The sequence below is a fragment of the Crocuta crocuta genome, unplaced genomic scaffold, assembly GCF_008692635.1.
Source record: "Crocuta crocuta isolate KB4526 unplaced genomic scaffold, BGI_CrCroc_1.0 scaffold322, whole genome shotgun sequence".
Classification (NCBI taxonomy): Eukaryota; Metazoa; Chordata; class Mammalia; order Carnivora; family Hyaenidae; genus Crocuta; species Crocuta crocuta.
Genome location: NW_027532592.1, coordinates 5,315,824 through 5,328,457, shown reverse-complemented (window position 1 = coordinate 5,328,457; position 12,634 = coordinate 5,315,824). Strand labels below are relative to the sequence as shown.

General features: G+C 38.0%; 1 protein-coding gene across 3 annotated transcripts in view; it reads left to right on the top strand.

Annotated features, from left to right (window-relative positions):
- The first annotated feature begins 538 nt into the window (after positions 1–538).
- The window catches only part of KIFAP3 (kinesin associated protein 3), a 160,376-nt gene continuing 148,280 nt past the window's right edge, over positions 539–12,634 (top strand). Inside the window, exons 1-2 of one of the 3 annotated variants that reach the window (XR_013338972.1) lie at positions 539–566; positions 2,061–2,180. Coding sequence is in view for 2 of the 3 variants with exons in the window: in XM_077779883.1 (XP_077636009.1) it covers positions 2,101–2,180 (80 nt within the window). In the remaining variant the exon portion in view is untranslated. Of the gene's footprint in view, positions 567–2,060; positions 2,181–12,260; positions 12,536–12,634 lie in introns of those variants that run through there. The other 2 variants (XM_077779883.1, XM_077779884.1) reach the window with 2 other exon arrangements.

Sequence of the window (12,634 nt, the reverse complement as noted above, 5' to 3'; positions counted from 1 at the left end):
ATCTCACTGCAACTATTGCTCAGGGTTGTTGATACATCCCTACTCTGTCTCCTAATATAGCAAAGACTACATTGAAGAGAGACAGATTTGGTAGGAAATGGTCAAAATCAGATACAATTCTGTTTCCAATGTGCAGTAATTTTATGACACAGGTGCTGTCTACACATGAAAAAGGAAGGAGGGAAAGAAGGGAGGAAAAATGAAAGAGGAGGGTTGGAAGAGAAGGGAAAGTAAAAGAAAGAAAAGAAAACTCAAAGTTAAAAGTTTTAAAGTCAAGTAGCATGTGACTTAATGCCAGCCCCCTACTTATGGGATTATGTCACCCATTGGGACATAGTATATTTCAACCCTAGAAACACAAATTCATTTCTCACCCAACTTCAAAGTTATTATTGCTAACTGGTTGTTGCTAGGAACTGATTTGGAATGAACTGGCAGTTCTGGTTCTGTTCTTAATGACCTGGAGGGTATGTCACATTTATGTTATGGCAATACCTTTCTTACAGAGGTGAGGAAGAGAGAGCACTCCTTGATGACCAAATAGCTTTCAACTCATGTCAGCAGAGGTATGTGGTAGTAGTTGTCCTATGCTTTCCAGCTCTAAAAGTTTTCTGCTACTAAGACTTCAGAGGAAACATCTGGTTGCTAATATAGCTATTGCCTGCATTTAGCCTGTTTGGACTACTTCTTTAGCTCTAATTTGCGCCTGGAACACATAATATGCACTAAACAAATGTGTACAGAATGAGAGATGGGATTCACTTAATATCTCCAACTCACATGGAACTTTTTTCATTACGAGAGATTATGAATTGAAGTAATAAGTTGAAAAGAGATGGTGTGTCATCTTATAAGAACAAAATTAATAAGCAAGAGAGTTTGAAATAACAGGATCCAGAAAAACAAAACAAAACAAAACCAATTAAAACTTGACTTAGGATGTAGGTGTGTGGGAAATATGGCTGAGATACCAGTTACTTGTTCTCTGAATGCCTGTTCATAGACTTTGAACTCCTTCTTTAGGGTAAGGTCTGTATTTCATTCACTTTATAGCCTCAATTCTTTTTTTGAAATGTTTTTATTTATTTCTGAGAGAGAGAGAGAGAGAGAGAGAGTGCCAGAGACAGCATGAGTAGCGGAGGGTCAGAGAAAGAGGGAGATACAGAATCTGAAGCAGGCTCTAGGCTCTGAACTAGCCGTCAGCACAGAGCTGGACGTGGGGCTTGAACCCACTAACCGTGAAATCATGACCTGAGCCAAAGTCAGACGCTTAACCTACTGAGCCACCCAGGCGCCACTATAGCCTCAATTCTTAAATGCCCTTCGCGGAATAGGCATTAAATGCCCGATTAATGATTCCATCGTCATCCTGATTTTTACAGAGATACATTATAGCTCTACTGTAGAATGTATTACTTTGAATTTCATTTATTCAACCTGTGTGTATCCCTACAGGATTTATATACAATTCTTCAAGTCAGGAACTATGTCTATTCATAGTTTTGCATACTTAAGTCTAAAGCAATGCCTGCTCACAAATTTTGGTTAAATTAATAAATACAGCTAACCTGGCTGAATATAGTCATATCCTCTTCCTCACCATGCCATGTGCATTTCTCCAAAAGCATAACAATAGCTATGCTCTCTTGCAGGAAACTTCCAATTGAACGTGTATGTATATACTCACACATACAAATTCACAAAAACAGGGGTTTTGTGTGTGAATACATGTATGACTAAATGTGCACATCTTCCACTAATACTGTGCCCAGTATTCATTTGACTGCATGTCTTTAAGAATCACCAGGTTGACATACCTCATAACTATTTTCTCAAAGTATGGTCCAGGCTGTAAGAGAACCTAGGAAGGAGAAAAGCACAGAGTATCATTATTTATTGTCCTAATGGGTCACCTACCTCCTTGTCCTGACCCTTGGAGCAACCCAATGATGTCATAGTTGTTGTCTGATGTCATACTAGTTGAAAACGGAGGTTACCACTATTAAAAAGAGGATGTATTTTAAAGAGTCCTTTTTAACTGAAATCTCCTTTCCTTTAAGATGTGCATTGTGAGCTCAAATTAACTCGAAAAGTGAGAAGATGGCTGCTTTAATAGCCAGTGGATGTGGACTCTTTGGACCACAATGGCCATTTGATGATATCCCAAAGGCAGTCACAAGGTAAGAAAGGATTTTCTGTGGACTCCTGAACCAGGTCAGGAAATTTAAAATCATCATATTTGGAGAATAAAAATGTAATATTTTCACCTCTGTCCTATGTTGTTGTGCGGTAAAAATACAGAACAATTAGTATTGCCAAAAGTAATAAATTCCAACATGACTTTCCTATAATAAAACAGCTTTGGGGAGCCTGGGTAGCTCAGCTGGTTAAGCCTCTGACTTCATCTCAGATCACGATCTCGCAGTTTGTGAGTTCGAGCCCTGAGACCCCTGTGCTCAGCTCTGTGCTAACTGCTCAGATTCTGTGTCTCCCTCTCTCTCTGCCCCTCTCCCACTTGTGTTCTGTCTTGCTGTCTCTCAAAAATAAATGAGAATGTTTTGAAAAAAAGTTTTGTGGCTCCCCATGCCTGCGGAAAATATCCAAATATCATATTCTCTTATACCAGACTTTCCATGATCTTGTCCCTGCTGGCTTTTTCATAGTTATTTTTACTGCTCTCACTCAAACTTTATTCTCTGAACATCTCAAACTACTTGCAGTTAGTAAAACACACCTTGATGTTTCAAGCTTTTGTGTCTTTATATGTACTATCACCTTCTTTTAGAATATCCCTGTTAAGCTCTCTGCTAAGAAACTTTTTGTTTATCCTTTGGGAGCCCCACCCTAAACTCTATCCACCATGATGAGTGGGTTATTCCCTCCTTTATGTCAACATTCTACTTGTTTCATGCTGCCATTATGACAAGCATGAGTATGTTCAACAGTTATTTGTTTACATACCTGGTGACTATGAGCTCCTTGAAGGCTGAAATTATATCTGATACAGCAGCAGTTCCCATTTATTAGTGGTGACTATGTGACAAGCACTATGATTAGAAATGCAATTTGAAATCCATGATTTTATACCTTTCTAAGCACTCTTATTGGAAGAGATAGAAGCATAAACAACTTATGCCCATAATACACGGTAAATGCAGTAGGAGAACAAAGAAGGCACTTTACTAAGTCTGGAGTTTAGAAAAAGCTTCCCAGAGCAAGTTTTGCTTGTCAGGGCAAATTGTGATAGTAACAAGAAGGCCTTCCAAAGCCAGGCAGCCTGATTGTTAATAGTTTCAAAGCCCTCCAGGAACCATCCTTGGAATGTTGATTTATTACGGGGTTATTTGCATTTAAATGGTTCTGTCATAGAAAGCTTTATGTATCTTTATATTCCTTCTCCTCTAGGTTAAATTATAAGACCCAAGAAGTAGCAATCACTTTGCTTGATACTTTTAAACTCCTCACTGCAGCTAGTACAGTATTAAAAATGCAGTTGATAAATTTAAGGATAGAGCTGAAATAGTGATTTTCACATAATTGTACAGTCTACAAGATTAACTCATTTTCTACTCACCTCAATTTTTTTTAGAGGGAGCATGAATGGGGGCAAGGAGCAGAGGGAGAGAGAGAAAGAGAGAGAGAATCTTAAACTGGATCCTATGGCCCTGGTATTATGACCTGAGCCTAAATCAAGAGTCAGATGCTCAACCCACTGGGCCACCCAGGCACTCCTACTCACCCCAATCTTTTACATTTTTGGCATTTATCCCAATTTTTCTAAATGAAGAAAACACAGCTTAAGTGATTTGTTCAGAGTCACATGATTAATGTATGGTTTTCAAACGCTTCGTTTACCTAATAACAATCACTAACATTGTCATATCACCCTGTTACAAATTTATGTATGCCATTTCATTTAACATTATAATAACTCTAAGATATGTAAATTATTATCATTCTTATTTTATAGATGAGAGAATTGAAGCTGATAGTGATTAGCTTGCCCAAGGTCAAAGAGTAAATAAATGGTGGAACAGATAATTCTAACCCAGTTCTGACTTGGAATTCAGGCTCTTAACCATCACCACAAGCTCCATGTGGTGAATGGGATTGGTTTCTTCATTCAAAGAATTTATAATCCACTGGGTTGGAATAAGAGGGAAACATTAAATTAGTATCTATAAAAGTATCTAAAAACAGTGAAGTGATGACATCTGAAATCTTCTCTTTATCTTTGGAATTATGCAATTTAATTATGTTATATGCAAAAATGAATTTGATTTCTTTGTTATACCCTTTAAAACAACCAAATTGAGGAGTAATTGATATACAGTAAAAGGAAGGCATTTTAAGTATACAGTTTGATGGATTTTGACAAATGTACAAATAACCCAAACGCTCCCCATCCAGATCCAGTCTGTCTGTCCCCTATGCCTAGCACAAGCAACTACTACCTTCTGTCATAATAGCTTTTTTTTTTGTATTCAAGAATTTCTTATTTACGGAATTGATGTGATTTGAAGTGGGATTTGGGAGCCAAAAGCCCAGAAAGAATTCTTGAGATGTTTTCAGTGTAAAAAGGTGTTTTTTAATTATAGCAAGGGGACAGGGCCCAAGGGCAGAAAGAGCTGCACTGGGGTTGTGAGAAGTGACTAATTATTTATATATAACATTCTCTTTCATATGGAGGCAAGGGTGACTTTAGGGTCCCAGGAAATTGAATCTATAGGTTTCTGGAGATTGCATTTTTCTTGTTAATCATTAAGACAGTTGCAAACTGATAGAGACTCTTGCCCTGCATGACTGTGATCTCTATCAGTTAACCATTTATTTTTCCCTTTCCTTTGAGAAATGTCACACATATCTCACCTGGGGATGGGGTGGTTGCAGGGTGTTAGCTTGTGCTTTGTGCTCAGTTTGCCTTTTGCTCCTTTGTCGGAACCAAATCATATATTTTATCATAATGTTAAAAAAATTTTTTTAATGTTTATTCATCATTTTGAGAGACAGAGAGAGACAAAGCATGAGTTGGGGAAGGGGCACAGAGAGAGAGAGAGAGAGAAAGAGAAAATGGGTCTGAAGAAGGTCCCAGGCTCTGAGCTGTCAGCACAGAGCCTGACATGGGGCTCAAATCCATGAACTATGAGATCATAACCTGAGCTGAAGTCGGATACTTATCCAACTGAGCCATCCAGGTGCCCCCATAATGTTTTTAGAGTTATTCATGTTGCTGTGTATATCAGCAGTTTGGTTCTTTTTAATGCTGAGTAATGTCCATTGTGTGAATATGCCACCATTTGTATCAATTGACATTTGGGTTGTTTTCAGTTTTGTATTATTATGCAAGCAGCCGTGAACATTCACAGACACCCATTTTTGTAGACATATATTTTCATTTCTCTTGGGTAAGTATCTAGAAGTGGAATTACTGGATCATGTGGTAAATGTATGCTTAGCTGTTGAAGAGGCTGCTAAATTGTTTTCCAAAATGGTTGTGCCATTTTGCATTCTCACAAGCAATGTAGAACTCTAACTGCTCCATATTCTTGTCAACATTTGGTATTGTCTGACGTTTTAAATTAACCATTATAGTGAGTGTTCTGGTAGGCAAAATAACGCTCTCCTTCTCCCCCACAAACACACATCCTAATCCCTGGAACCTGTAAATATATTACCTTACATGCAAAAAGGGACTTGACAGATATGACTAATGTTATCCAGATGGGCCCACACAATCCTTAAAATTCTTTAGGAAAACTTTTCCTGGAAGGGGTCTTAGAAAGATGTAATGACAGAGGGAGGACTGGCAAAATGGTAGTATGAGAAGGACTTGGTTACTGTTGCTGGCTTTGAAAATGGAGAACAGAGGCATTGAGTAAAAGAGTGTGGGTGGCCTCTAAAAGCTGAAAAAGACAAGGAAACTGATTCTCCTCTAGAGCCTCCATAAAGGAATAAAGCCCTGCTGACAACCAGGAAAATGTATAATTATAAATATATATGCACCCAATATGACAGCATCTAAATATAGAAAGCAAATACTGACAGAACTGCAAGGAGACATAGCAATACAATAATAGTAGGAAATATCAGTACCCCACTTTTTGGATAGAAAATGCAGACAAAATCAATAGGAAAACAGTAGAGTTGGACAACACTATAGACCAAATGGGCCTAACAGATATATAGAGAACACTCCATTTGACAATAGCAGAGAACAAACTCTTCTCAAGTGCACATGGATCATTCTCCAGGATAGATTACATGTTAGGTCAAAAAACAAGTCTTTTTTAAATTTTTTTTTTTTTTTAATGTTTTCTTTTATTTCTAGGAGAGAGAGAGACAGCGTGAGCAGGGGAGGGTCAGAGAGAGAGGGAGTCACAGACTGAAACAGGCTCCAGGCTCTGAGCTGGCAGTCAGCACAGAGCCCGATGCGGGGCTCGAACCCACGAACCGCGAGATCATGACCTAAGCGAAAGTCTGACGCTTAACCGACTAAGCCACCCAGGCGCCCCAAAAAACAAGTCTTAATAATGTTAAGATGACTGAAATCATATCTAGTATCTTCACAGTGTAATGAAATTAAAAATCAGTAGCAGAAGGAAAGCTAGAAAATTCACAAATATGTGGAAATTAACACAGTCCTGAACAACCAATGGGTCAAATAAGAAATCAAAAGGGAAATCAAAAAATGTCTTGAAACAAATGAAAACGGAAACAGAATATACCAAAATGTATGTGATACAGCAAGCAGTACTAAGAATGAAATTTATAGTCATAAACACCTACTTTAAGAAAAAAGAAAGATCTCAAATAAACAACCTAACTTTATACCTCAAGTAAGTAGAAATAGAACAGAAGGAAAAACTAACAAAGAACAGAAATAAAGACTAGAAAAAACAATACAAAAAAAATCAACAAAACTGAGTTGATTTTTGAAAAGATAAGCAAAATAGATAAAACTTTAGCTAAGAAAAAAAAAGATTCAAATAAATAGAATCATATTGTACCAGCATTATATGGTGACATGCCACACTTGTGGTGAGCATAACATAACTTACAGAAATGGTGAATCATTGTTGTACACCTGAAACTGATATAACATTGTGTGTTAACTATGCTCAGATTAAAAAAAAAAAAATTAACAATATAGTGTTACCATTTTCTATTTCTTCTTGTCCATAATAAGTGTCTTTCAAAACATTTGCCCATTTGAAGTTGTTGAATTTATCAGTATGTTATGTATACTATTTCCTTATCATCATTTTTTATATACCTGTAAAATCTCAATTATGTCTTTTCATTTCATAAATCAGTACTTTCTCTACATCTCTGTCTCTTGCCATCTCTCTGATCAGTTTGATCAATCTAGTAAAACATAAAAAATGAACAAAGTATTTTAACAGAGGCTTCAAAAATGGTACACAAATGGTAAATAAGAACATGGAAAGATGCTCATACCATTAATCACCATGGAAATACAATTTAAATCAAATAACTACACACCTACCGGGATGATTATAGTAAACAAACAAACAAAAAACCTTGACAATACTAAGTGCTGGTAAGAATGTGGGTCAGTTTGAACTCCTACATCATTGGTGGAAATGCAAAATGGACTAGCCACTTTGGAACACAGTTTGGCAGTTTCGTAGAGTTATTCATGTATTTGCAATAAACTGACACAGTCTTTTTTTTAAAAATTTTTTAATGTTTTATTTATTTTTGAGACAGAGACAGAGCATGAACAGGGTCGGGGCAGAAAGAGAGAGGGACACAGAATCTGAAGCAGGCTCCAGGCTCTGAGCTATCAGCACAGAGTCTGATGCGGGGCTCAAACCTACGTACTGTGAGATCATGACCTGAGCCAAAGTTGGATGCTCAACCGACTGAGCCACCCAGGCACCCCTAAACTGAGCAGTTTTATTCTTCGGTGTTTGTACAAAAGAAACAAAAACTTTAGTTCACATAAAAACCTGTATGTAAATGTTTATAGTGTTTTTATTCACAGTTACCAAGAGTTAGAAAAAACTCACATGTGGTAAATGAATAAAGTGCAGTACATTCAGGGGCACCTGGGTGGCTCAGTTGGTTAAGTGTCCGATTTCAGCTCAGGTCATGATCTCACAGTTCATGGATTTGAGCCCCAGGTCAGGCTCTGTGCTGGCAGCTGAGAGCCTGAAGCCTGCTTCAGATTCTGTGTCTCCCTCTCTCCCTCTGTCCTCCCCTGCTCGTGCTCTGTCTTTTTTTTTCCTATTAAAAATGAACACATGTTAAAAAAAATTTAAAAAAAAGTGCAATACATTCATATGTAAACTATTACCTAACAATCAAACAGGAATAATTTGTTGAAACACAACATGGATGACTTTTAAATGTATTATCTGAGTGAGAGTATTAAGGCTTAAAATGTATGATTTTATGTATATGACATTCTGGAAAAGGAAAAGTTGTAGGAACAGAAAACAGATCAGTATTTACCAGAGCCTGGGGTTGGAGGATTAGATGATTCCTAAGGAACACAAAGGAATTTGAAAGAATGATAGAATTGTGCTATATTTTGATTGTGTAGTTGTTACATGACTTATGCACTTAACAAAATTCATAGAGCTGCACACCAAAAAGAATGCATTTTATTGTATAAAAGTTATACTGAAAAATTTTAAAAAGTTATCACACTGTATGTAATCGTCTGCAGTTTGCTCTTTTCATTCAGTAAAATGTTTCCAATACTCATCCATGTGGTTTGTGTAGTTTTAGTCTATAAACTTTCTCTGCTGCTTAATATTGTATAGTACAAATAATTCAGATGTATTCATTCTCCTGCAAAATTACTTTGGAGCTCTTCTTCAGTTTTTCTTTTTCTATTATTCACAATACTGCTCTGATAAGTCTGGAATGAGTCTTATTGTGCACATACGCCAGACTTTTCTGAGCTATGTAACTAGGAGTAGAATTGCAGAGATTTAGGGCATATGCCTATTTAACTTTACAAAACAATGCAAAACATTTTATTCTCAAGTGGTACAATTTCCAGGGCTTCACATTTTCACCAGCACTTGGTGTATTCATTCAGACTTCTTAATTTTTGATTCTGGTCTTAATTGGCATCTTCCTAGCTTCCATTGAGGTTGAGTGCTTTTCATGCTTTTTATCATTTCTTTCTTGCTATTTATTTCCTTATTTACCCATTGGGTCATCTGTCTTTTCCTTTTTTATTCATAAGGGATCTTCAAATAGTCTTAATTTAATCCTGTGTTAGTTTTTATGGGATGCAAATTAGGTATATCAGTTTTTGGTTTATCTTTTCACTTTCTCTGTGGTGTCTTGTTAATAATCAGAAGTTATTCATTTTAATGCGGTGAATTTATAAATTTTAGTGCTTTCTGTATCTTTGTTTTAAAATATGTCTTTAACTGAAGGTCAAAAAATAATTTATATTTGTTTCTGAATGTTTTTAAAGTTTTGATTTTTACATTTAAGTGTTTAATGAGTGTGGAATTAGTTTTTTAATGTTTATTTTTGAGAGAGAGTGCATGCAACTAGAGGAGAGGCAGAGAGAGAGGCAGAGAATCCAAAGCAGGCTCTGTGAAGACAGCAGAGAGCCCGATGTGGGGTCCAAACTCATGAGCTGTGAGATCATGACCTGAGCCGAAGTCAGATGCTTAAAGAACCGACTGAGCCACCCCAGCGCCCTTAATGTGAAATCAGTTTTTGCATGTGGTATGAGGTAGAGATCCAATTTAATGTATTACATATATATATATATCAAACTGTTTCAAATTTATTTATTGACAGTATATTTTTCCATAATGATCTGAAAGTTCACTTGTGTCATAGTTCAAATTTACATATATACATAAGTCTCATTTTCTTTTTTGTTTCCCTGGGGTTATACTCCTATGCTTGCAATTATTATTTCCTTATCATATATCCTAATATCCAATTAGGTATACTCTCTGTTTTTCAGGATTTATTTAGTAATGGATGTGAGACCTGACAGCTTGGTTAGATTCAGGTTGATTTTTGGCAAGAACACTTAATAGATGATCTTTTGTGCTTTCTATTGCATATACCATGAGGTACTGCCTAATGGTGTTATCTGCTTGTTTATGATCTCTCCATTATAAAGTAACAGTTTTTTCCCCTTTGGAATTATCAGGTAAACTGTGGAGTGAAACTTTGCCACATTTCAAATCATTTTGTAATAAATCAGTGAGGTGTAGGTAAATCTGTCATTTATTTGGGCTTACAAAATAGTACCTATGATTATTGTTCTCTATTACTAGCAAGAATTTTATGTAAAGAAGAGATTTCCCCTGCCAAGGGGAGGTAAATTATAGTTTCTTTTCCTGGATTAGGGAAGACCTGAATCAAATGCTTAATTCTTCCCTTTAATTACCAATTTTCAGAGTAAGGATTTGAGGTGGTTGTTGCCTTACGTGCTAATGAGGTTTTGTTTTTCTGTATTTCTATCTATCATTGCATAACATCATAGACTCCTGGATTCTTATTAATGTGTTAAATCAACCACAGTAATTATTCCCTTTGATGTAAATTATCTCAAAATTGACCCATGTCTTTGGACACAATTCCAGTAGTCTGAGTATTTCTCTACTTTCAAGCATAAAATGCCCAGGCCCATCTTGTACTTTTCCTGTTACAGACTGATAGCTTCCCTAGTTCAGCCCACTTTCAGTTTATCTCCTTATTGCTCTAATTTTCAGCTCTATCTTCCTTTTGTCCTCTGGCCATTTTGTTAAGATTCTTGTTGTTTTTCCAAGCTCATCTATGCATTTTTTTCCAGCTCTAAATACTTATTTAGTGCCAGCTATGGGCCAGGTGCTGTTCTAAGGATGCAGAGGTTAGTACAGCAAAATAATCTTTGATCTCAAGAAGCCTACTTTGCAAGAATGCTTGTTACATTTATGCATTTTAATGGCTATTGTGATCTGGCAATTTTAGGTATTGTGAGGGTTTTAAGGTAATCTAGCCATAAATGATGATTTGCAAAATTTCATATCATTTTTCAGAATGAGTATTCAGGAAAAAAAAAACAGAAAATAGGAAGTCCTGTTAGGAAAGAATTGCAGTTCCGTGTATGAAGCGGGTAGATGAACAGTAGTGAGAACGGAGAAGAAAAGCTGGATTTCAGGAGTATCTTGAAGGAAGAAGGGATACAATTTTGCAATAGTTAAACAAGAGCACATGACCCAGAGGAAAATGTCAGTTCGCTCCGAATATTCTTTTCTGGAAAACTAAGAAAATGACTACAACACTGGCAGAAATAGTGTAGCTGGTGTGAATGTGTAGACAGATAAAAATAATATTTCTTGGCAGATATGGACTGTGTCTTTATATTTAATATTTATATTCTATGCACTGTACTGTACCAACTAACTGCATTTGAAAAAAGCAATGAAACAACTGTGTAAACATGGCCCAAGGGCACTGAAAATATAGAATTAGAAGAGAGAAAGTGACAAGATCACAGGTGAGGAAAGGGAGTGGAGGTGTCATCTTTGTAACCCTAGAGCCTGATTTGGTGTTTGGCACAAAGCTGACCCTTAATTGCTATTTACTGAATAAATGAACGTAAGTCATTTGCATAGATGTGATGGCTGAGCCTGTGGGCTTAGAACTGAAAGCAGAGGACATTTACTTGATAAGGTTCAAAAATAACCCTGCTTCCCTATGGTCTGCATTGGCAACAGGTGCCTGCCTCAGAGGAAACAATTCTGAAAGTACCTTTGGATGAGTTGAGTAGAAGTTCGGATTTCAGGAGNGGTGGTGCATTCTAGATTCAGAATACCAAAGTGGAAGTCACAGATTTGTACTGAATCAAAGGTGGTATATGAAGGTCAGCTTATCTCCACAAATTATAACTTCTCAGAACAATCAGCGCAGTTCCTTTTCCACAATGCCTCTTAACGCAAACCTCACTTCCCAGGTTATCAGCCGGTGGCTGAGCTGCGCTATTGCATTTACTAATTAAGAGGTTAATGGGTTACCTTTCCCTTCTTTGAAGCTAAGACCTGAAATTTCGAGTAGGCGGACTGAGATGACTCTTCCAATTTCCATCCTCAAGGGGGCGGTGATCAGGGAGTCTTTCCTCAACCACACACGCAGAAATCTGCCGCAGAAACCTTCCCGTTCTGCTCCTGGGTGCGTCAGATTAGTCCCAGGGGCCCGCGCCTCATACTGAGCCTGCGCATACGGGCGCGGCGGAGCGGGCGCATGCGCTTTGAGGGGGGGGGCAAGCTCTGGCGGAGGCAGCTCTGGGCGGGTCTGGGTCCCTCCAGTGTTTTGGGGCCTAGGAGCTGTGGGAGGAGCCGACGGCCTCACCGTGGTAACCGCAGCGCCGCCACCGCTGCCCCGCCTTGCAGGCCTCGCGACTGTCATCGCCTTTGGGTGTGGGGATCCTTTGGCCACCGTCCCCGGAAATAGCTCCGCCGTCTTTCTCAGATACCCCCCATCCTCCCCACGCCGCCGCCGCCGCCGCCGCCATGCAAGGGGAGGACGCCAGATACCTCAAAAGGTGACCACTCCCCAAGGCTCAGTCCCACCTTCCTTGCGGGGCCCTGAAGATATTCTTAGAGGTCCTTGGGTTGGCTTCGATGTGTCACTGGGCAATGCT